Source organism: Schistocerca nitens, chromosome 6, assembly GCF_023898315.1.
Source record: "Schistocerca nitens isolate TAMUIC-IGC-003100 chromosome 6, iqSchNite1.1, whole genome shotgun sequence".
Classification (NCBI taxonomy): Eukaryota; Metazoa; Arthropoda; class Insecta; order Orthoptera; family Acrididae; genus Schistocerca; species Schistocerca nitens.
In genome coordinates, this window is record NC_064619.1 from 577,342,560 (window position 1) to 577,366,728 (window position 24,169).

At 43.4% G+C, this 24,169-nt stretch overlaps 1 protein-coding gene across 2 annotated transcripts in view; it reads right to left on the reverse strand.

Moving 5' to 3' along the window:
• The window catches only part of LOC126262241 (probable cytochrome P450 6a13), a 282,234-nt gene that overhangs the window by 20,946 nt on the left and 237,119 nt on the right, over positions 1 to 24,169 (reverse strand). Inside the window, exons 3-4 of one of the 2 annotated variants that reach the window (XM_049958716.1) lie at positions 15,202 to 15,440; positions 6,330 to 6,592 (exon numbers count right to left, since the gene is read on the reverse strand). The exons of the other annotated variant lie outside the window; for it this stretch is intronic. Coding sequence (XP_049814673.1) covers positions 6,330 to 6,592; positions 15,202 to 15,440 — 502 coding nt within the window. The remainder of the gene's footprint in view (positions 1 to 6,329; positions 6,593 to 15,201; positions 15,441 to 24,169) is intronic. 2 annotated transcript variants of the gene reach the window in all.

A 24,169-nucleotide genomic window follows, 5' to 3' on the forward strand; every position in this document is an offset into this window, starting at 1 on the left:
TACGATGGATATGAAAGGACCGCAGTAATAACAAAGTGTTTCACAGGTTTGTAGCAAGGAGACCAAGAAGAAATTTTGAAAGAGGGTTAAAGTCCAGGAGGAAGAGCTAAAATGTTTAAGGTCTGCCGATATTTTTGTCAGAGACAGCAAAGGATTTGGAAGATCGGTTGAATGGAATATGCACTGAGATGAGAAAAGCCATGGGATAGCAACATGCACGTGTACAAATGGCATAGGGTCGCGTAAACATGGCGTAAGAGGGCAGTGCATTGGTGGAGCTGTCATCTGTACTCGGATGATTCATGTGAAAATGTTTCCGAAATGATTATTGCCGCACGACGGGAACTAACAGACTTTGAACGCGTAATGGTATTTGGAGCTAGAATTGTGGGACATTCCATTTCGTAAATTTATGGAATTCAGTATTCCGAGATCCATGGCTCTGAGCACTATGGGACTTAACATCTATGGTCATCAGTCCCCTAGAACTTAGAACTACTTAAACCTAACTAACCTATGGACAGCACACAACACCCAGCCATCACGAGGCAGAGAAAATCCCTGACCCCGCCGGGAATCGAACCCGGGAACCCGGGCGTGGGAAGCGAGAACGCTACCGCACGACCACGAGATGCGCCGAGATCCATAACGTCGAGAGAGTGTCGAGAACACCAAATTTCAGGTATTACCTCTCACCAGGGACAGCTCAGTGACCAATGGCCTTCACTTAACGACCGAGAGCAGCGGCGTTTACCTGAGTTAGTGCTAACAGAAAGGCAATACTGCGTGGAATAACCGCAGAAATCAGTCTGGGATGTACGACTAACGTGTCCGTTAGGACAGTGCGGTGAAATCTGGCGTTAATGGGCTACGGCAGCAGACGACTGAGTACCTTTGCTGACAGAACGACTCGCCTGAAGTGCCTCTCCTGGGCCCGTCACCATATAGGTTGGAGCCTAGATGACAGGAAAAGCGTGGCCGGTCAGATGAGTACAGATTTCAGTTGGTAAGATCTGATGGTGGGATTCGAGTGTGACGCAGATCCCACAGAGCCATACCCCAAGTTGTCAACAAGGCACTGTGCAAGATGGGAGGCTCCATAATGGTGCTGGGGTGTGTTTACATGGAATGGAGTGGGTCCACTGGAAGTTCAGCTGCTTTCGAGACCATTTGCATCCATTCGCGGACGTCAAGTTCCCAAACAACGATGGAATTTTGATGGGCCACAACTGTTCGAGACTGGTTTGTAGAACATTGGGACAGTTCTAGCGAATGGTTTGGCCACCCAGATCGCTCAACATGAATCCCATCGAACATATGTGGGACTTATCATGACTCAGTATTTCTCCAGGGTACTTCCAGCGACTTGATGAGTCCAGGCCACGTCGAGTTGCTGCACTACACAGGGCAAAAGGAGAAACGATACGACATTGTTAAGTATCCAATAACCTCAGTCTATAGGTATCCAATAACCTCAGTCTACAGTATTTTCAAAAAAAGCCGTAAGTTAAATAAAAGTGAAACGGTGATTATAGAATGTAGCTGAATTCAATAAGTTAATGTTGAGCGACTCTGATTTGGAAATGAGGCGCTAAAAGTAGCAGATGATTTTTCTTATTCACAGAGCAAAATCACTGATCAGCGTCGATGAAAGAGGATATAAAATGCTGATTGACAACATCAAGAAAAGAGTTTCTGAAAAGAAAAAAAATTTAATGTTGATTGTGAATTTAACCTTATTATTAAAAGCAAAATGGTCGAAGTAGAGAGGATATAAAATGTAGACTGGCAATGGCAAGGAAAGCGTTTCTGAAGAAGAGAAATTTGTTAACATCAAGTATAGATTTAAGCGTCAGGAAGTCGTTTCTGAAAGTATTTCTATGGAGCGTAGTCATGTATGGAGGTGAAACATGGACGATAACTACTTTGGACAAGAAGAGAATAGAAGCTTTCGAAATGTGGTGCTACAGAAGAATGCTGAATATTAGATGGGTAGATCATATAACTAATGACGAGGTATTGAATAGGATTGGGGAGAAGTTTGTGGCACAACTTGACTAGAAAAAGGGATCGGTTGGTAGGACATGTTCTGAGGCATCGAGGGATCACCAATTTAGTATTGGAGGGCAGCGTGGGGGGTAAAAATCGTAGAGGGAGACCAAGAGATGAATACAATAAACAGATTCAGAAGGATGTAGGTTGCAGTAGGTACTGGGAGATGAAGAAGCTTGCACAGGATAGAGTAGCATGGAGAGCTGCATCAAACCAGTCTCAGGACGGAAGACCACAACAACAACAAGTAAAAGCACTGTGTCTGAAAAAGACAAATTTTCTAAAATCGAATATGCATCTACATCTACGTGATTACTCTGCTATTCACAATAAAGTGCCTGGCAGAGGGTTAAATGAACCACCTTCATGCTGTCTCTCTACCGTTCCACTCTCGAACGGCACGCGGGAGAAACGAGCAGTGATTTCTCTTATTTTATAGTGATGATCATTTCTCCCTATGTAGGTGGGTGCCAACAGAATGTTTTCGCAATCGGAGGAGGAAACTGGTGATTGAAATTTCATGAGAAGATCCCGTCGGAACGAAAAACGCCTTTGTTTTAATGATTGCCACTCCAATTCACGTATCATCTCTGTGACACTATCTCCCCTATTTCGCGATAATACAAAACGAGCTGCCCTTCTTCGTACTTTTTCGATGTCATCCGTCAGTCCCACCTGATGCGGATCCCACACCGCACAGCAGTACTCCAGAATAAGGTGGACAAGAGTAATGTAAGCAGTCTCTTTAGTAGACCTGTTGCACCTTCTAAGTGCTCTGCCAATGAATCGCAGTCTTTGGTTTGCTCTTCCCACAATATTATCTATGTGATCGTTCCAGTTTAGGTTATTTGTAATTGTAATCCCCAAGTATTTAGTTGAATTTACAGCCCTCAGATTTGAGTGACTTATAGCGTAGTCGAAATTTAGCTGATTTCTTTTAGTATTCATGTGAATAAGTTCGCACTTTTCTTTATTCAGGGTCAATTGCGACTTTTCGCACCATACAGATGTCTTATCTAAATCATTTTGCAAGTCGTTTTGATCATCTGATGACTTTACAAGACGGTAAATGACAACATCATCTGCAAACAATCTAAGACGGCTACTCAGATTGTCTCCTATGCCGTTAATATATCCTTGGGTAACGCCGGATATTACTTCCGTTTTACTCGACGACTTTCCGTCTATTACTACGAACTGTGACCTTTCTGACAGGAAATCACGAATCCAGTCGCACGCAGTTTGATTAGAAGACGCTTGTGAGGAACGGTGTCGAAAGCCTTATGGAAAGCTAAAAATATGAAATCAATTTGACATCCCCTGTCGATAGCACTTATTACTTCATGAGTATAAAGAGCTAGTTGTGTTTCACAAGAATCCGTGCTAACTATATGTCAATAAATCGTTTTCTTCGATGTACTTCATAATGTTCGAATATAGAATATGTTCTAAAACCCTACTTCAAATCGACGTTATGGATATAGGCCCGTAATTCAGCGGATTACTCCTACTTCCCCTTTTGGGTATTGGTGTGACTTGAGCAATTTTCCAGTCTTTAGGTACGTATCTTTCTGTGAGCGAGTGGTTGTATATAATTACTAAATATGGAGCTATTTTATCAGCATACTCTGGGAGGAACCTGACTGGTATACAATCTGGACCGGAGGCCTTGCCTTTATTAAGTGATTTAAGCTGCTTTGTTACACCGATGATATCTACTTCTATGTTTCTCATCTTGGCAGTTGTTCCTGATTGGAATTCAGTGTCTTCGTCTTCTTTGGTGAAGGAGTTTCGGAAAACCGTGTTTAATAACTCTGCTTTAGTGGCACTGTTATCTGTGACTTCACCGTTGTTATCGCGCAGTGAAGGTATTGATTGTGTCTTGCCACTGGTGTGCTTTATGTACAACCAGAATGTCTTTAGGTTTTCTGCCAGATTTCGAGACAGAATTTCGTTGTGGAAATTATTAAAAGCATTCGCATTGAAGTATGCGCCATATTTCGAACTTCTGTAAAACTTTGCCAATCTTGGGGATTTTGAGTTCTTTTAAATTTGCCATGCTTTTTTCGTTGCTTCTGCAACAACGATCTAACCCATTTTGTGTACCATGGGGATCAGTACCATCACATATTAATTGATGTGGTATATACCTCTCAATTGCTGTTGATACTATCTCTTTGAAAGCATTCCAGAACTTTTCTACAGTTACATGTTCAGATCGGAAGAAGTGAAGACTGTCTCTTAAAAAGGCGTTAGGAGCATTTTTATCAGCTTTTTTAAATAGATATACTTTGCGTTTCTTTTTGATGGTTGTAGCTGTTACGATATTCAGCCTAGCAGCAATTGCCTTGTAGTCGCTCATCCCTGTATTCGTCACAACACTCACTATTTGTCCAGGATTATTTGTTGCTAAAAGGTCAAGTATGCTTTCGCAGCCATTTACGCTTCGAGTGTGCTCATGAACTAATTGTTCAAAATAATTTTCTGAGAAAGCATTCAGTACAATTTCGGATGATGTTTTATGCCTGCCGCCGGCTTTAAACGTATAATTTTTCCAGTATATCGAGGGTAGATTGAAGTCACCATCGCCGGCCGAAGTGGCCGTGTGGTTAAAGGCGCTACAGTCTGGAACCGCAAGACCGCTACGGTCGCCGGTTCGAATCCTGCCTCGGGCATGGATGTTTGTGATGTCCTTAGGTTAGTTAGGTTTAACTAGTTCTAAGTTCTAGGGGACTAATGACCTCAGCAGTTGAGTCCCATAGTGCTCAGAGCCATTTGAACCATTTTTTTGAAGTCACCATCGACTAAAATTGTATGAGCGGGGTACTTATTTGAAATGAGACTCAAGTTTTCTTTGAACTGTTCAGCAGCTATGTCTTCTGAGTCGGGGGTCGGTAAAACGATCCAATTAATAGTTTAGTCCGATATTCAGGTATAACCTCAACCCATACTATTTCACACGAACTCTCTACTTCAATTTCGCTACAAGACAAAATTCAAATGGCTCTGAGCACTATGGGACTCAACTGCTGTGGTCATAAGTCCCCTAGAACTTAGAACTACTTAAACCTAACTAACCTAAGGACAGCACACAACACCCAGCCATCACGAGGCAGAGAAAATCCCTGACCCCGCCGGGAATCGAACCCGGCGCTACAAGACAAACTACCTCTGACAGCAATAAATACTCCACCACCAACTGTATTTAATCTATCCTTTCTGAACACTGTTAGATCGTTTGAAAAAATTTCGGCTGAGCTTATTTCCGGCTTTAGCCAGATCTCTGTACCTACAACTATTTGAGCTTCAGTGCTTTCTATTAGGGCTTGAAGCTCTGGTCCTTTAAGAATCAGGTAGTCTCCTGCGAAAGTATTTATGTGTAGTGCAGTCTTATATGGATTTGAAACGTGAACGGTAGACAGTACAGAGAGAGAAATAAAAGCATTTGAAATGTTGGGGTATAGTAGAATGTTGAAGAGCAGATGGGCAGATCGAGTAGTGACTGAACAGGTTCTGTATCGAATTGTGGAGAAAAGAGCTTTGTGGTAAGACATGATTAAAACAAGGGATAAACTTTGAAAAGGTATCTGGAATCTAATAAGACGGCAGTTTAAAAGTATTTGGGGCAGCTCTTGTGTGCTATTTTCACTGACGTCTGCTTGGTTGCCATTCTACGTCGTTCTGATTTTCTCTGTGAATATTTTGTCTGTCTGCTGTTATTACTACCGCATGTCCTTGAGATTAAATTTTTTAGCAGAAAAGGTAAGTAATTATTTTCAGTTAATCAGTTAGTGATAAGTGCGGTCTTTGAATAAGTAAGGATGTCAAGGTTGTGGGCACCTAGTAACATTTCCTAGGTGACAAAGCTGGATCCAAATGAGGTGCAGAGGAAGCGACACGAGAGTGGGATGTGGGATACTTTTCGCGAAGGCTGAAGAAACAGGTTGTTGGTGTTAGGGCAGAAGTAGATTACGCCCTAGCAGTTAGGAAGCGAAACCGTTGCCTTTTGTAATGAAAGAGGCAGGGTGGTCTATAGTTGAGAGGGTGGTTAGATGAGTGGGAGTAAGAATGATGAGTGGGAGTAATGGCAGTCGACCAGGTCCTCAAGGATGAGGGGTACACTGGGATGTTGCGAGACGGTTTTGTGATAGACGTAGGACTGGCGAAGACATTTCAGGTGTTTGGGAAGATGCGGTAGAGGGTAAATGGATATCGAAAGCGAGCCGGTGTTCACGGCCTTCAAGGAGGAGGTGAGCGAAATTGTCAGCAGGTCTTACCTTAGTAACCTGGCGATGAGCGGAAAGAACTCGTACATGAGCACAGCAACCTTGTTCTTGAGCGATGGTTCGAACACCTTGCGTCCCCACTGTCGGAATTCGGCCTCTGGGTTGCGCTGGCAATTGACCTCCACACCGAAGGCGACAGATGCGATGATGTCCGTGGCGTACCTGGCGGACACTTCCCTCATTTCCAGCACCTCGCCACGGCGCGCTGAGTCCTCCAGGACCTCGACCATCTCACGACCGCAGTCCTGCATCGTCTGCGGAGGAGAAGCGACTATCAAATAGTATTTAAAACATCATGTAGGCAATGGTGTTTTCCTTGTGCCACAGTGCCATGTATGTCTTGCGAGCACCACACTATGTAGAAAACCGCGCCCGCCAAAAACAGATCCAATGGGCAACATTGTATTGCTGATCACTTTGGAGTAACGAGAAGTGTAACAGCTCACAGACCACAATACATCACATGACCATCCAGATCAGTGCTGGGCAGCAACTAGTGATCAGCTACAACACCCAGAACCTTCTTCCCACTGTGGGGTACAGAATACCGCAGCCCAAGCATATAGGGCGATGTGAATCAGCGGTAAAACACGAGAGGGGCATTCGGGAGGACGGCGGTTCGAATCCCCTTACGGATATCTATACTTAGGTTTTCCATGTTTTCCCTAAACCTCTGATACGGAGTCTTCAAGGAGGACATGACCGCTTTCACCTGTCTTCCCAAATCAGAGCTACTTTAAGTAGTCGAGAGAACATTAAAGACGAATCTTCCTTCCTTCTTCCTTTGCTTCACTTACGTATCTCTATTCACAGTGCATCACAAGGCACAAACATTAGTACAGACGTGGATAGACCGTCCTTCGCCGCTAGAATCACGGATAGGCTTCCCTGGTAAGATAACGTGCAGATACATGTCTTGGAATGGATTTGCTAATGGTGGCGCCCAGTCCCAGGTGGAACTGACAGATCAGTAAAAAAAATGGCCAGGTACGCATAGGGATCGCGATCCGAGAGTTTCGTACAAACTTATTTATATAGTACATAGACAGTTCATTCATCCCTGGAATCGAGAATCCCGACGATTTTGTCTGTTATGTATACTGAATTACAAGACTTTCATTAATGTTTTAATTTTAATTTCAAAGTCGGACAACAAATGAAAAAAGAAATTTTTTGTGTGCTTAAACACAAATTAACAATTTACGGATTTTTTCCTTTATTTCTACTGTGAACCCTTGCACTTCCGCACTATTAAGACAAAAAAGAAAAGGAAGAAAAACGACATGCCAGAAAAAAATTCAGAATGGTTCAAATGGATCGAAGCACTATGGGACTTAACATCTTAGGTCATCAGTCCCCTAGACTTAGAACTACTTAAACCTAACTAACCTAAGGACAACAGACACGTCTATGCCCGAGGTAGGATTCGAACCTGCGACCGTAGCAGCAGCGCGGTTCCGGACTGAAGCTACGACAAGTAGTTCTACTAATTTCTTCTACTGTAGCCCTCATTACAGACCGAATTCTCCTCGAAATACTTGGTTTTCTGGTACTACTGTTCACCTCTTGTATCTTCCAGTTGCCTGGTGGCAGTATACCATCCAGATTACTCCTTAACGTAATTGTCCATTGTCTAAGTGGTTTGTCTTGTACAACAGATGCATCTCGAGGCATCTCTGCATTCACAACAGCTTTCTGTCGCTGAAGGTTAACTTTGGCACGATGTTCAGTCAGAACACTTACTTTCAGGTTCACGTTACATCCTTCACTAATTTCATACTCGTCGCATACATCAGACTTTGGCTGCCTGTAAACAGCTCATCCAGCACGTCAGATGCTTGTCCTGCGAGTCTGTGACCCAGTACTTGCGTTCGCGCTGCATTCTGAACCACTGGCGTACACTCGACAACAGATTCGGCTCTGTCGACTTGATCATCCACTCTATCAACTCGTCTCCTCTTAATTTCTCCCGTTCGCCGTGCATCTGAGGAAATGTGTATGCATCTACCGTTTCAGCCACAACATCTGCAACACAGTTACCAGCAACCTCGTCTGCATTCCCTGTAGTATATAAAAAACAACAAACTAATCCGTAGTTCCACTCTGCACGATGCGAAAATCACCAGCAAATGCACTTTCTTGCGCATCCGACCCATGCTCTCCAGCCTCAATATAACGCTCATTATCACCCAACGGGGCAGATACTACCGCCCTTAAATCACCCACGTTCCTATCCACACACTGTATCACTTCGGTACAGCCCACACTCATTCCCGCTACCACAGACTCCACAATTCCACTGGATATCAGAGCTGGTACCCCTATATTACTCTCCTTCACTTCAACAACTCTGGCTTCGCTCAAATTCCCAGAACTGGTATTATGACAACATCTACACCTAATTTAATCTTCCCGCTAAAAATCCATTTGCGACATTCTGTCCTACTCTTCACAGGATCGACAGCGTTGACTATATCATTGGTAGTTGGCTGTCCCCCAGGAACATGTAAACTATCCACAAGCCCGTTCCACTCCGTTTCAGCTTCTTCCTTTTCCCTCCTCTCTGCTTCCTCTCCTTTCCTCCTTTCCCTCATCTCCATAATCAACATATTCCTCACATTCCGAGGCCCGTTTTCCATTATCTATTCCTCTGGCACTCTTTGCAAATTTTCCCTATACTCCGGAGATCTGTAATAAGTCATTTCCTTAAACTCAGTATCATATGCTTCTAATCTCTCATCCCACTCCATTTTTGCTACTTGCAACTTATTAACTTAGTCTCTCAAAATTCTCAATACCTTCTCTCAACTAGCTCCTTGCGGCATTAACAGCCGTGCTACCTGCGATCTGACCGCAACATGATTAGTTCCTAATGAGCACACAAATGAAAAAAAAAAAGACTTAACCATAGCACAACCCTAACTTTCCCACCACTTTACATGGTTCAACTCCGAGCCATATTCCTTGTTCTGCACGAAATAAATACAAATCATGAGAACATCTAACTGTAATACTACCATATTATTTCTTACTATAACTTACTTACTCTCGACGCAGTGGCTACTGATGATTACTACTGTAAATCGTAACAGTGACTAAGCTTGCCCCTCTAAATCACTACTCATGATTCATAGCTTATACACTACGTAACACTCGCCGAAACCCGAAAACTCAAATAAGAATGTCATGATAATTTAAAGTAGGGAACAGTGTTATCCTGACAGGTACGACGACTTTCACAATAATATAACACCTTAAAGTTTTGATGAACACCAATTTCAATAATTATTGAGTATGTCATGATATAAAGGTAGAAAGAAAGAAAGAAAGGTTATTTTTAATTAGCTATTAAACATCTCAGTAATAACTGCAAATCAGTACGACGAAAGTTAAGTCCAAAGTAATATGTCGGTCAGAGATAACATTTATTGTGAAGGAGAGTTTTAAACGCGGCGAAAAGGAAATTCAATGCGTCTACAATGCTCGATCATGGAAATGTTAGTCACTTGCTAGCTTGTTTGCTATCAAGTCGTGAGAGAGCACCGTTTGTTATAGTACTACAAACGGAACGCTACGAGATTGTTTCTATTTAAAAAGGTACTATTGCGTGACAGAGATGCGCGGACTTTGTTCTCAGTTATTCTGACTTGAGAACTTGAACTGAAGTGATATTCTGATAGTATACGACGAGTTAATGAACTTTAATTATTGGATATATTATTGTTGGACTCAACCTTCAGCAAAGTGAACAGTTACAACGAAGAATGGACATAGTATCGAAGACTGCAATACCTGATTAGCCTTGAGTAGGAAACATTAATACGATCACACGAAGATAATACAAATACGCCGACTGTAAAAGTTGTCGTAATTGTCACGATCACCGAAGTGAAAAGAATCTTAATTGATCTGATCCATCGGTGTGCGTGTGGAGTGATGATTATAAACTAACTGCTAAGAAGGAACAATAAAAATTGTTCGTCAGTAATGGAAATCTCACGTGTTAGCTCCGTCATAAATTAAACTGTGTGATAGTTGATGATCAAAATTAATTAACTGTGAACATTTTAATTGAAAGAGTGACTTTATGAACACTGAGCATTGAAAGGAGTGTTTTGCCGAAATAATATTACGACGCACGAAATCAAGATAGCATTATAGATTATCTCTGGATTTGCGTCGTGCCGTAGTCAACAATTCTGCCTAGCAACGTAACAACAACTACTGATACTGAACCGCAAAGGAATTTTCCCTCGCTTCAGTGGTGTGAAACGACGCCGGTGACGAATGGTTCACTCAATACTGCAATAACTAACTAACCGGGCATATCAAAGCATCATAAAACCATAACAGACAATTAAAATCAGCAGTTCGTATCGCTGAGAAGACTGTGCGGACTCGCAAACGGACTTTCATACATTACGCGAGGAACAATTTTGTTTACAGATTTTCAGGTGCTCTTCGACGTTATCCGACGGGGACAGCCATCACTGCGCATTCGCGTCTCCATTCCACCGACGGAGCTGTAGCAGTAGCGGCTCAACATCAACACCGACAACAAAAGGGGAGAGGGGACGTCACAACTACTAGTTTATACACTAACAGACAATAAGCCACACCTCTTGCTTCTGACACCTATATTGCCAATAACAAGCAGGTGAAAATTAACTCTCGCATTTACGCCTCCTTCAATTATTGTCTGCATTTACTTATCAGCAGCTGAACTGACAAGTGTTAAACTCTGAAAAAACTCACTGCATTGGTATGAGACTCGCAGTCAAACAAAAAGCCTATATTCGCCCCACAATGAAGATAATGTAGGTGTTGTTACTTCTTCTGTTGTCACCAAACGGCCTTGAAGATCCAACTTCTGACACTAATCTGAAGAGCGCTTGTTGGTGACGACCACTCAGACACCATCATGGAGATAGTAGTTGCACTCAGGGAATTGAGAAGGCGGTGGTGACAGGCCAGCAGGACCAGTGGAAACACTAATGACAGTAAAGAATGCCTTTACTCTATTCCAATACATGATGTGTCATGGCTCAAAGAGGCAAACGTGAATCACTCCGTTGTCCCTGTCCAGCGCTGACGTATGGACAACAGCTTCCACCCTGGATGCTGACTAGGCGCCCTGCGGTGCTGCGGTCGCAGGTTCGAATCCTGCCTCGGGCATGGATGTGTGTGATGTCCTTAGGTTAGTTAGGTTTAAGTAGTTCTAAGTTCTAGGGGACTGATAACCACAGCAGTTGAGTCCCATAGTGCTCAGAGCCATTTTTAGCCTGCGGTGCTGACACTAGGCCCGTCGCAGGCCTACTTCCTTCAGTGGCGTGGAGGTCTTTCGGCCACTTGGCTCAACATGTACCTTCCGTGACGGCGTGTTGAGACAGCTGTCCATGGAATTCGACTTAACCACCTGCCGGCAGTAGTTGGACAGCGAGTGGTGCTGAGAACACGAAGTCCCAGTAGGAACTCAGTGCTGGTGGCAGCAGGCACAGACAGTAGGTTGGTGTGGCTGTGGCACCGGGTTCCATGAGAAACTTACTGGTGGTGGCAACAGCCACAGCACGGTTTCGAACTCATGGCTGCTGCTGGCAATGCCCGGTCGTCTCGCTGGCTGGCGTGGCTCCTGACGTCGTGGTGATGCTGCTCGACTCCGACAATGAGCAAATGCAAGAACAAGAGTACTTCTTCCTCAAAATTCAGCCATATTTATACCACTTCAATGCACATTCGTTTCACTGAATGCTGGTCCCTTCTCATGTCGCCCATAACAAGGGACTTGCCCTGGTTTTGTGTCACTGACCAGCCCCCTATGGTCATTGTGACATTTCGCGAGGTCCTTAGGTGCACACCATTCTCACCAACATGTCGCCACACTTGTGGCTACCAGCCTGCAGCTGCTTTCTCACTACTTCTTGTCAATTTTGATGAAAGCCATATTACTTTTGCTAAACGTCTGGGTAGGGACGCTACACAACCGTGTGGTGAGATGGAATGATTCATACCCCCCCCCCCCCCCTCTGTACCCAATAATTGAGTCATGCCTACAACCAGTAAAATCGACTGTGAGAACATTTTTGTACACTACTGGCCGTTAAAATTGCTACACCACAAAGATGACGTGCTACAGACGCGAAATTTAAACGATAGGAAGAAGATGCTGTGATATGAAAAAGATTAGCTTTTCAGAGCATTCACACAAGGTTGGTGCCGGTGGCGACACCTACAACGTACTGACATGAGGAAAGTTTCCAACCGATTTCTCATACACAAACAGCAGTTGACCGGCGTTGCCTGGTGAAACGTTGTTGTGATGCCTCGTGTAAGGAGGAAAAATGCGTACCATCACGTTTCCAACTTTGATAAAGGTCGGAATGTAGTCTATCGCGATTGCGGTTTATCGTATCGCGACATTGTTGCTCGCGTTGATCGAGAGCCAATGACTGTTAGCAGAATACGGAATCGGTGGGTTCAGGAGGGTAATACGGAACGCCGTGCTGGATCCCAACGGCCTCGCATCACTATCAGTCAAGATGACAGGCATCTTATCCACATGGCTGTAACGGATCGTGCAGCCACGTCTCGATCCCTGAGTCAACATATGGGGACGTTTGCAAGACAACAACCATCTGCACGAGCAGTTCGACGACGTTTTCAGCAGCATGGACTATCAGCTCCGAGACCATGGCTGCGGTTACCCCTGACGCTACATCACAGACAGGAGCGCCTGCGATGGTGTACTCAACTACGAACGTGGGTGCACGAATGGCAAAACGTCATTTTTTCGGATGAATCCAGGTTCTGTTTACAGCATCATGATGGTCGCATCCGTGTTTGGCGACATCGCGGTGAACGCACATTAGAAGCGTGTATTCGTCATCGCCATACTGGCGTATCACCCGGCGTGATGGTATGGGGTGCCATTGGTTACACGTCTCGGTCACCTCTTCTTCGCATTGAAGCACTTTCAACAGGGGACGTTACATTTCAGATGTGTTACGACCCGTGGCTCTACCCTTCATTCGATTCCTGCGAAACCCTACATTTCAGCAGGATAATGGACGAACGCATGTTGTAGGTCTTGTACGGGCCTTTCTGGATACAGAAAATGTTCGACTGATGCCCTGGCCAGTACATTCTCCAGATCTCTCACCAATTGAAAACGCCTGGTCAACGGTGGCCGAGCAACTGGCTCGTCACAGTACGCCAGTCTCTACTCTTGATGAACTGTGGTATCGTGTTGAAGCTGCATGGGCAGCTGTACCTGTACACGCCATCCAAGCTCTGTTTGACTCAGTGCCCAGTCGTATCAAGGCCGTTATTATGGCCAGAGGTGGTTGTTCTGGGTACTGATTTCTCAGGAACTATGCACCCAAATTGTGTGAAAATGTAATCACATATCAGTTCCAGTATAATATATTTGTCCAATGAATAGCCGTTTATCATCTGCATTTCTTCTTCGTGTAGCAATTTCAGTGGCCAGTTGTGTATTATTGTTCTAATTGTGCTGGCGTACTCTGGCGCCAGCAGCTCATGTGACATAGATGTTACAAGAGTATAGATAGAGGCGAATGACAAGACTTGCTGGAAACGCGCCGCCAACGCTCTCTCAGCCGCGAGTATTTAGGATCGCCACTGTGGACTGGAGGGCTAGTTTAGTCGGTTAGTTTGGACAGTCCGTTTGAGTTAGCAAGGCAGTTATTCAGTTAGTTCGAGTCTGCACGCCGTGTAGTTCCAGCGCGTCACCGTGACTGAGCAGTAGACTTAGCCTCTAGCACAGAGACAGGCAGCATATAGGAACCTTACAGTAAACATAGCGGACTTGTACTTCAACAGCATTGTGGCTACTTGGACTATACAGAAGAGAGCTTGTACCACTGCACATGGAAACTTAAATGAAGTAGCTCTTTGTTTATGAATAAGGAACCCAGTTATTAATAACAAGGATACCGGCCACCAACCAACCCTCCTCGCCTAGCTTCCCAATGTACAGCTTTACAGAGACAACGAGATGACAAAAGGGGCTAAAGAGAATACAGTACCAACAACAAACATAAATGTTTCCATGTATTAATATTTCAATCAATTTGTCTTTACTGTGATCTGATTTGCATGCAATAATTTAGTGACTCGATTCCAATTCATTACATGTTGATGCCCAGTTTGGAGCTATTTTCACATTAAATTTTACTATGTATTTTGGTACCCAGCATGGCATAACCTTATTTGACATTTCTCATTACAGTTCACTATAGTTTGGCATCCAAAGTGGGACGACATCAATTTCAATTAATCAGAACAATTTCAGTTTATTACATAAGATGAAAAATTATTTCTTAAGATCATGTGATAGTCAGATGTAACAGACGGATTGCTAATTCCTGATTTTCTTTCGATTTTCATCTTTTCTGTCGTATTTTAGCTTTCATTTAATAAATTACTGATGTAGGCTGCTTTGGAAAGTAGGAAATTAGGTAAGAAACTGTGGCACTTTCCCTTGGCGTTTGAATAGGCAATCTTTTTGCCCTATATGATTAGCGTATTACACTATGCCATTCAGCTATTGTCAAAAATAGTGAATTTTTTATTTGTACTTTACTATCTATAGCCCTGAAAACCAGAAAAGCATTAGCATCTAAAGTGTCTTTTTCAATATGATTAATGTTCTTTGCCATAGAAATGTTGACTGTTGTTCTCAGATGAATCTACATCATAACTTACAGAATTCTCGCTTGACTGAAACCCGGATCATTTTGCTATACTTTTGCATAATAAGGCATGTACGAACTGTATCATTGTAGCAAAGCGACGCAACTAAAAACGTGTTTATAGCACGTCATTGCACTTAATGTATACTCACCTGGGACATCATTTTGAGCTTTCCTGACGTGAAAGTAGGAGTCATCTTCGTTCGCATTCGCTTCCATTTCGGCCCATCCATGAAGAATAGGTTGTGATTCAATGGCTCTTGTTCGTTGTACTTGATTCCTCTGTCGCGGAACGTGTCAAAATCCTTGACCAGTACCAGACGGATGAGATCTGGATCATTCAGCATGAGGAATGGTCTGTTGAACGCATACATTCCCACAAATCTCTCACCTGCCGTACGGAGAAAGAACAGTAAAATTGCGACAGTTACTGATAAAATAATGGGGAATCTATATGATATCAAAATGAATACAGCAACAAATCGAATGATACACTTTGGATTAACTTACATATTTCAAAACCTAGCCATGTCACGAGCTTTCTGAGCTCTTGATTTGAGGATGGACAAAAAATGAAAAGATGATTCCAGAGGCAGAGTGTGACACATCATACAGAATTAAAAGTCTGCTTCGCTTATGACGCTAATAAAGTAAAGTCGTATAACGCCTTTTCATCAAAAAGTGTGAGTTCTGGGGCTTAAGTGTATCTGTGCAGGATAGGTGGTTTCACGAGTGCGAGTAGAGTTCAGTGCCCTGTTTATGTTATCGATATCAGGAAGGGCGTGAAGGACAAGGTGAAACACAGCGGCGGCACATAAGCTGCTGTAACCGAAAGTGCCAAGTCGGCCTTTGAGACCTGGTAATTAAGGAAGGCAGGATTGGGTTACGATTGTAGACGGGGCCCGAATGAATTACTATTGGTTTGCTTTGCAGTTTCACTCATTTATTTTAGTAAATAATTTTTGAAATAAGCCAATGAGGTTGCAATCAGGCTTTTAAGGCACGTAATCACAGTCACGGCTGAAGGCCTTTAACGCGAAAAACGGCAATTATTTAAAATTTAACAAATACAGACAGCCAATAATTTTGAAGACAAGCAAATGTGGTCGCAGTCAGTATTTTAAGTCAAGTAGCCACAATCACGGCTGAAGGCCTTTAACTCCCAAAATGGCAATTATTAAAAAAATTTAGCAAACGTACATAAAACACAGACAGCAAATAATTTTTGAAAACAACCCAATGTGGTCCCAATCAGAATTTTAAAGCAAGTAACCACAATCATGGTGGAAGGCCTTTAACGCCCAAAACGGCAATTATTAAAAATATTTAACAATTATACATAAAATACAGACAGCAAATAATTTTTGAAAACAATCCAATGTGTTCGCAATCAGAATTTTAAGGCAAGTAACCACAATCATGGCTGAAGGCCTTTAACGACCAAACTGGACATTATTAAAAAAATTTAACAAACATACATGAAATACAGGCAGTAAATAATTTTTTGAAAACAACCCAAAGTGATCCCAATCAGAATTTTAAAGCAAGTAACCACAATCACCGCTGAAGGCCTTTAACACCAAAATGGAAATTATAAAAAATTTAACAAAAATACTTTCAAACGGCGAAGGGCATCGCAAAAGTTAGTTAAAAAAACAACAGATCACCAAACAGGTGAGACAAATGATGGTAACTTAATAATACAATAAGAAAATAAAACACAAGGACGAGTGACAGACGGTGCTCCAGGAATCGACCTCTGAGTAGGTCACACCAAAAACTCTTTCGCGAGCGAAGAGAAAGGAAGCCAAGAGTTGCATTCAGATCACAAGATGGTAACTGGGGCTAGTGGCTGTCTAACGAGCGACTAATTATAATCTTGGTGAGGCTACCTGACAACCAACAAACCAAAAGCAATATGTAAAATTACGCCAAAGCCGGAACCGGCGGTCTGGGCTCCGCCCGCAGAATACTGTGCTTAGTGTGCCCGGAACAAGAAGGAATGACTCCCACTTAGGTAGAAGAACGCCACCCAACCTACAATCAAGAAGCTGTCAAATTTACACGCCTCACCGGACAGCGGCGGCAAGGTGAGGGAATTTACACTGCCGTTACATACACTAACCCCCAGGGCAAGTAACTGGGGCGTTAGCGGCCACAACACAGAAAAATACCGCTGGTTGAACTTAACAATTTAAGAAGCTGAAAATAGTAAATAGAAGCTCAGGAAGGCTAATCAGATCCGCCTTCCCCAGGTACTCCACTCGCTGCTTCTCGCCTCGGTGACACTACGAGCAGCAGCGCAAACCCAAGCCACTGGAGAATAGCGAGATTTCACAAGGGTTGAGGTTTCTCTACGCAAATTGCAATGTACTCAACTTAAACACGCAGGATCCGGTTTCGACGAGGTCGTGCACCCTCGTGACCACTGCCTTTCGATCCAGCAGTCCATACACGCCGCCAGCGGTCCCGGCGTGTTGCCGCTCTGCGCGGACCTCGCTGTTCCTGCATCTCCAATCGGAATCCACACTCATACCAAAGATAGGGCAGCAGAACTACATATCGATAAGCGCCGCTGCTGCCACTAGCGGACAGGCAACGCTTACGAAACCGAGTGGTGCCAGTGAACACGAGAAGACGAAAAACAACGCAACCATGCCAACTAAACATTACGGTCTGGCAGAAACCTACACACGGCACCAACACGAGCCGCAGCACGGCTCAGCCATTAAGCTTCTACATCTACAACTTCATCTATATCTACATCTACATCTACATCTACATGATTACTCTGCAATTCACATTTAAGTGCTTGGCAGAGGGTTCATCGAACCACAATCATACTATCTCTCTACCATTCCACTCCCGAACAGCGCGCGGGAAAAACGAACACCTAAACCTTTCTGTTCGAGCTCTGATTTCTCTTACTTTATTTTGATGATCATTCCTACCTATGTAGGTTGGGCTCAACAAAATATTTTCGCATTCGGAAGAGAAAGTTGGTGACTGAAATTTCGTAAATAGATCTCGCCGCGACGAAAAACGTCTTTGCTGTAATGACTTCCATCCCAACTCGCGTATCATATCTGCCACACTCTCTCCCCTATTACGTGATAATACAAAACGAGCTGCCCTTTTTTGCACGCTTTCGATGTCCTCCGTCAATCCCACCTGGTAAGGATCCCACACCGCGCAGCAATATTCTAACAGAGGACGAACGAGTGTAGTGTAAGCTGTCTCTTTAGTGGACTTGTTGTATCTTCTAAGTGTCCTGCCAACGAAACGCAACCTTTGGCTCGCCTTCCCCACAATATTATCTATGTGGTCTTTCCAACTGAAGTTGTTCGTAATTTTAACGCCCAGGTACTTAGTTGAATTGACAGCCTCGAGAATTGTACTATTTATCGAGTAATCGAATTCCAACGGATTTCTTTTGGAACTCATGTGGACTACCTCACACTTTTCGTTATTTAGCGTCAACCGCCACCTGGCACGCCATACAGCAATCTTTTCTAAATCGCTTTGCAACTGATACTGGTCTTCGGATGACCTTATTGGCCGGTAAATTACAGCATCATCTGCGAACAACCTAAGAGAACTGCTCAGATTTTCACCCAGGTCATTTATATAGATCAGGAAGAGCAGAGGTCCCAGGACGCTTCCCTGGGGAACACCTGATATCACTTCAGTTTTACTCGATGATTTGCCGTCTATTACTACGAACTGCGACCTTCCTGACAGGAAATCACGAATCCAGTCGCACAACTGAGACGATACCCCGTAGGCCCGCAGCTTGATTAGAAGTCGCTTGTGAGGAACGGTGTCAAAAGCTTTCCGGAAATCTAGAAATACGGAATCAACTTGAGATCCATTACTTCGTGGCCATAGCGCCCATTACTTCGTGCGAATAAAGAGCTAGCTGCGTTGCACAAGAACGATGTTTTCTGAAACCATGCTGATTACGTATCAACATACAAATTCCGCAAGCCACAGTATGTTGTGTGGTTGAGAGTACTCTGTACCACTACTAGTCGTTTTCTTTCCTCTAAGTCTGCAGGCTTTCCTGGACGTTATCACTGAAGCTACGATTTTAACATCAGTTTCCCTTTCTGTTCCACTCGCAAATAGAACTAGGAAAAGCGACTGTCTATATGCCTCCGTATTAGCCTTAACTCCTCTTACGTTGTCTTCGCGGTCCTTATGCCAAATGAACGTTGGCAGCAGGAGAATCATTCTGCTGTCAGCTTCAAGTGCTGGTTCTCTAAATTTTCTCAATAATGTTACTCGAAAAAACGTCGCCTTCCCTTAGGAGATTCCCGTTAGAGTTGCTGAAGTATCTCCGTAACACTTTCGTATAGTTCTAACCTACCAGTAACAAATCTAGCAGCCTGTCTTTGAGTTGTTTTAATGTCTTGCTTTAATGCGAGCTGGTGCGACTACCAAACACTCGATCAGTACTCAAGAATAGGTTGGACTAGCGTCTTATATGCGATCTCCTTTACAGACGAACCACACTACCTTAAAATTCTCCCAGTAAAGCGAAGTCGACCAGTTTCCTTCCTGACCACAATCCTCGCATACTCCTTCCATTTCATATTGCTTTGCAGCGTTACGCTCAGATACTTAAAAAACTTGATTGTGTCAAGCAGGGCATTACCAATGCGCTATCTGAACATTAAGCATTTGTTTTTTCCTTGTCATCCGCATTAACTTCCTTTTGTTTCTACCTTCATCACACTAACTAGAAATTTTGTCTAAGTCATCATTTATCCTCCTATAGTACCTCAACTTCGATAACATCCCGTACAGAACAGCATCATCAGCAAATAACCGTACACTGCTGTGCACCTTGCCCGCCAGATCATTTAAGTACACAGATAATAACAGCGGTCCTACCACCCTACTTTGGGGCATTCCTGACGATACCCTTGTCTCTGATGAACATTCGCCGTCGAGGACAACATACTGGGTTCTATTTCTCAAGAAGTCTTCCAGCCACACACATATCTGGGAACCTATTCCACACACTCGTACCTTCGTTAACAGTCTGCAGTGGGACACCGTGTCAAATAATTTCCGGAAATCTAGAGATATGAAATCCAACTATTGCCCTTCTTCCATAGTTCGCAGTACATCATGTGAGAAAAGGGCAATCTAAGTTTCACACGAGTAATGCTTTCTAAAACAGTGCTGATTCGTGAACTAAGCTTCTCGGTCTCAAGAAAATTTAATATATTCGAACTCAGGGTATGTCAAATTATCCTGCAGCAAACCGATGTTAGATATTGGTCTGTAATTTTGGGAGTCCGTTCTTCTTACCTCACCAAAGCTTAACGCCTACCACTACTACATGAGGTCCTACGTAGAGGTTTGGAATATAACACAGGACATTGGTCCAAAATCCGGTGAACCACAACATTACGCATTCCCGTTGCTCCCCCACCCCTTCTTGTTTTCTTTTTTTATAATCATCATGAGTCACTGGTTTGATGCAACCTGCCACGTCTTCCTTTCTTGCGCCAACCTCAGAGCAGTACTTGCACACATCGGCTTCCATTATTGTATATAGAATAAAAACCAAACAACAGCCGTATTTAACTCAGTTTTTATTTATTTTTCTTTAAGCCACCAGGTTCGTCCCTTCACTGGTGCTATCCTCAGGCCCCTGTACATTAGGATATCAACAAGTATATTACTGTATGGTGTGTAGCACAAGATAATAATACAGATACACTATGTGACAGAAAGTATCTGGACACCTGGCTCAGAATGACTTACAAGTTCGTGGCGCACTCCATTGGTAATGCTGGAATTCAATATGGTGTTCGCACACTGTTAGCCTTGATGACAGCTTCCACTCTGGCAGGCATTCGTTCAATCAAGTGCTGGAAGGTTTCTTGGGGATTGGCAGCCCATTCTTCACGGAGTGCTGCACTGAGGAGAGGTATCGGTGTCGGTCGGTGAGGCTGCATGACGTCGGCGTTCCAAAACATCCCAAAGGTGTTCTATAGGACTCAGGTCAGGACTCTGTGCAGGCCAGTCCATTACAGGGATGTTATTGTCGTGTAACCACTCAGCCACAGGCCGTGCATTATGAACAGGTGCTCGATCATGTTGAAAGACGCAATCGCCAACGTCGAATTGCTCTTCAACAGTGGGAAGCAAGAAGTTGCTTAAAATGTCAATGTAGGCCTTGCTGTGATAGTGCCACGCAAAACAACAAGGCGTGAAAGCCCCCTCCATGAAAAATACGACCACACCACTACACTACCGCCTCCGAATTTTACCGTTGGCACTGCACATGCTGGCACATGACGTAAACCGTGCATTCGCCATACCCACACTCTGTCATTGGATTGCCACATTGTGTACCGTGATTCGTCACTCCAAACAGATGAGTCACGTTTCAAATCGTATCAAGCGGATGGACGTGTGCGTATATGGAGACAATCTCATGAATCCATGGACCCTGCATGTCAGCAGCGGACTGTTCTAGCTGGAGGAGGAGGAGACTAGGGTTTAACGTCCCGTCGAGAACGAGGTCATTAGCGACGGAGCACGAGCTCGGCTTAGGGAAGGATGGAGAAGGAAATCGGCTGTGCCCTCCGAAAGGAACCATCCCGGCATGTTAAAGCTGGTGGAGGCTCTGTAATAGTGTGGGGCGTGTGCAGTTAGAATGATCTTGGCCCTGTGATGCGTCTATATACGGCTCTGACCGGTGACACGTACGTAAGCATCCTGTCTGATCACCTGCATCCATTCATGTCCGTTGTGCATTGCGACGGACTTGGGCAATTCTAGAACTGGTTCACAGTGGCTCCAGGAACACTCTTCTGAGATCAAACACTTCCCGCTGGCCACCAACTCCTCAGACATAAGCATTATGGAGTGTATCTGGCATACCTTGCAACCTGCTGTTCAGAAGAGATCTCCACCTCCTTGTAATCTTGCGGATTTATGGACAGCCCTGCAGGATTCATGGTGTCAGTTCCCTCCAGCAGTACTTCAGACATTAGTCGAGTCCATTCCACGACGTATTGCGGAACTTCTGCATGCTCGTGGTGGCCCTACACGATATTAGGCAGGTGTACCAGTTTCTTTCGCTCTTCAGTCTATCGCCCTTTGAATTATGTGCCATTCATGAAAATAACTGAAATAGCAGCCATACTAACAAAGAAAGCGTACTCAGCGACAAACATAATAGTCCCCTTGTTGTTATGCGACGGACGGTATATGATGAACTAGCTTGGAGCCACTCGTAAAACTGAACGCCATATAACTTTGTACCAGACGAACAGTGATACGCTACGCATACTTTTAACATCGAGCAATCTGAACGAACCGGAAAACATATATTAAGGCCTTCCTAACGGGAAGCTTCAGACATCATACCAGCCAGAGAGAAAAATTACTTAAAACACATTGTTACAGTGTTGTAAGATGATTTCTCTTGGCAAATACAAAATGACATACAAGTTACATGGTTTGTAGAAACAAAGATGAAAATGAATCCAGGCAGAAACTTCATCTACGAAATTTACACTTGAAAGAACGGAGGTTTGGGGAAGGAAAAGGATAAAGGAACATGGGGTGGGGGATGGGTAGATAAGAACCAATGAAAGTATACGAAGCATATACATACCGTTACAGAGCCATGATGGTACAAAAAGGAACGAAGTCTGTGAGTATAAAAGGGCAAATTAGTGAATGCGAAAAAATGCTTTGTCAGAGTAAATACTAAATCTGAACAAGCGAGAGCTATTTTTTACATAAACAGACCCAGGTGGTGAAGCAAGATCAAATAAAAAAGAAGCGTCATACAGCATGAAACCTAACCTAAAAATCATAGGATCTTCTGAATAATAAAAGGGATAAAGCAAGTGGATTAAGAGCAAAGGTTAGGAATGAAGAAGCACTGGACTGTATATGCCACGTGTCTCTGTTATCAAGTAACACTACCTAACAGTTCTCTCTATAAAAATAACCACAGAAAACTTCCTGACCATCATCAATTTAAACCTCTATAAGTCATAACACTAGCAATATGGTAAGTATAAGCCTTCCACATTGTGTATGGAGAGATAAAAATCATCCATCCACGAAATATACCGTATATGGAAATTAAATCTATACAGACATCATAAACCTGCATTTGATTGCTCACGTCTCAGCTCATTTTTTTTGTAGTTGTCATCATTATATGTCTTTTATGTGTAATGTGTTAGTTTATTGATGTCAACCAGTATGTGAACGTGTTCTGTTACAGTGTGGTTTGTGTTCGCAATTAACTTTTTATATTCCTTTATGTTACAATTTGTATGGTGTAGCGACCTTTGCCTGCCTTGATTGGTATCTGTGTTATTATCTTGTATCATACACCAGATACAAACTACACTGTATACTTGTTAATTTTCTAATGTACAGGGGCCTGAAGATGGCCCTAGCGAAATGCCGAACCTGATAACCTAAGGAAATATAAATAATAACTGACTGAAATAAGGCTGTTGTTTTGTTTTTGTTCTACAAAGTGTCTGATCAGCCGTTGTCCCAGATCCATGGTGCATCCAAGGAGATCTTTAATTATTTATTGGTTATATCCGAATCTTTGACTTCTCCCACAGTTTTAACCCTGTACAGTTCCTTTCACTGTAATGTACTATTCGAAAACAAGAGAACATCCTTCTCCAGTCGGTTTTCTCACTGATTTCCTCATATTTCTTTCCTTGACGATTCAGAGAGAACATCCTCTTTCCGTATGAGTCCACCTGATTTTCAACCTCCTTCTGTAGTATCATTTCTCGAACACTTCGCTTCTCTTATTTCCGCTTTTCCCACAGTCCATAACAATTTCATAAAACGCTTCGCTCCAAATGTACGTTCTCAGCAATTTCTTCGCGAAACTAAAGCTGATGTTTGATACTAGTAGACTATTTTTGACCGTGAGAGTCCTATTTGCATGTGCTAGTCTTATTTTTATGTCCTCCTTGGGCCGTCCGTCATGAGTTATTTTGCCCTCTTAACTTCGTCTACTTTGTGGTCCCCAACTTCCATGTTAAGTTTATCGCTAATCTAATTCCATCGCTCCTCATTACTTTCGTCTTACTTAGATTTACTCTTCCG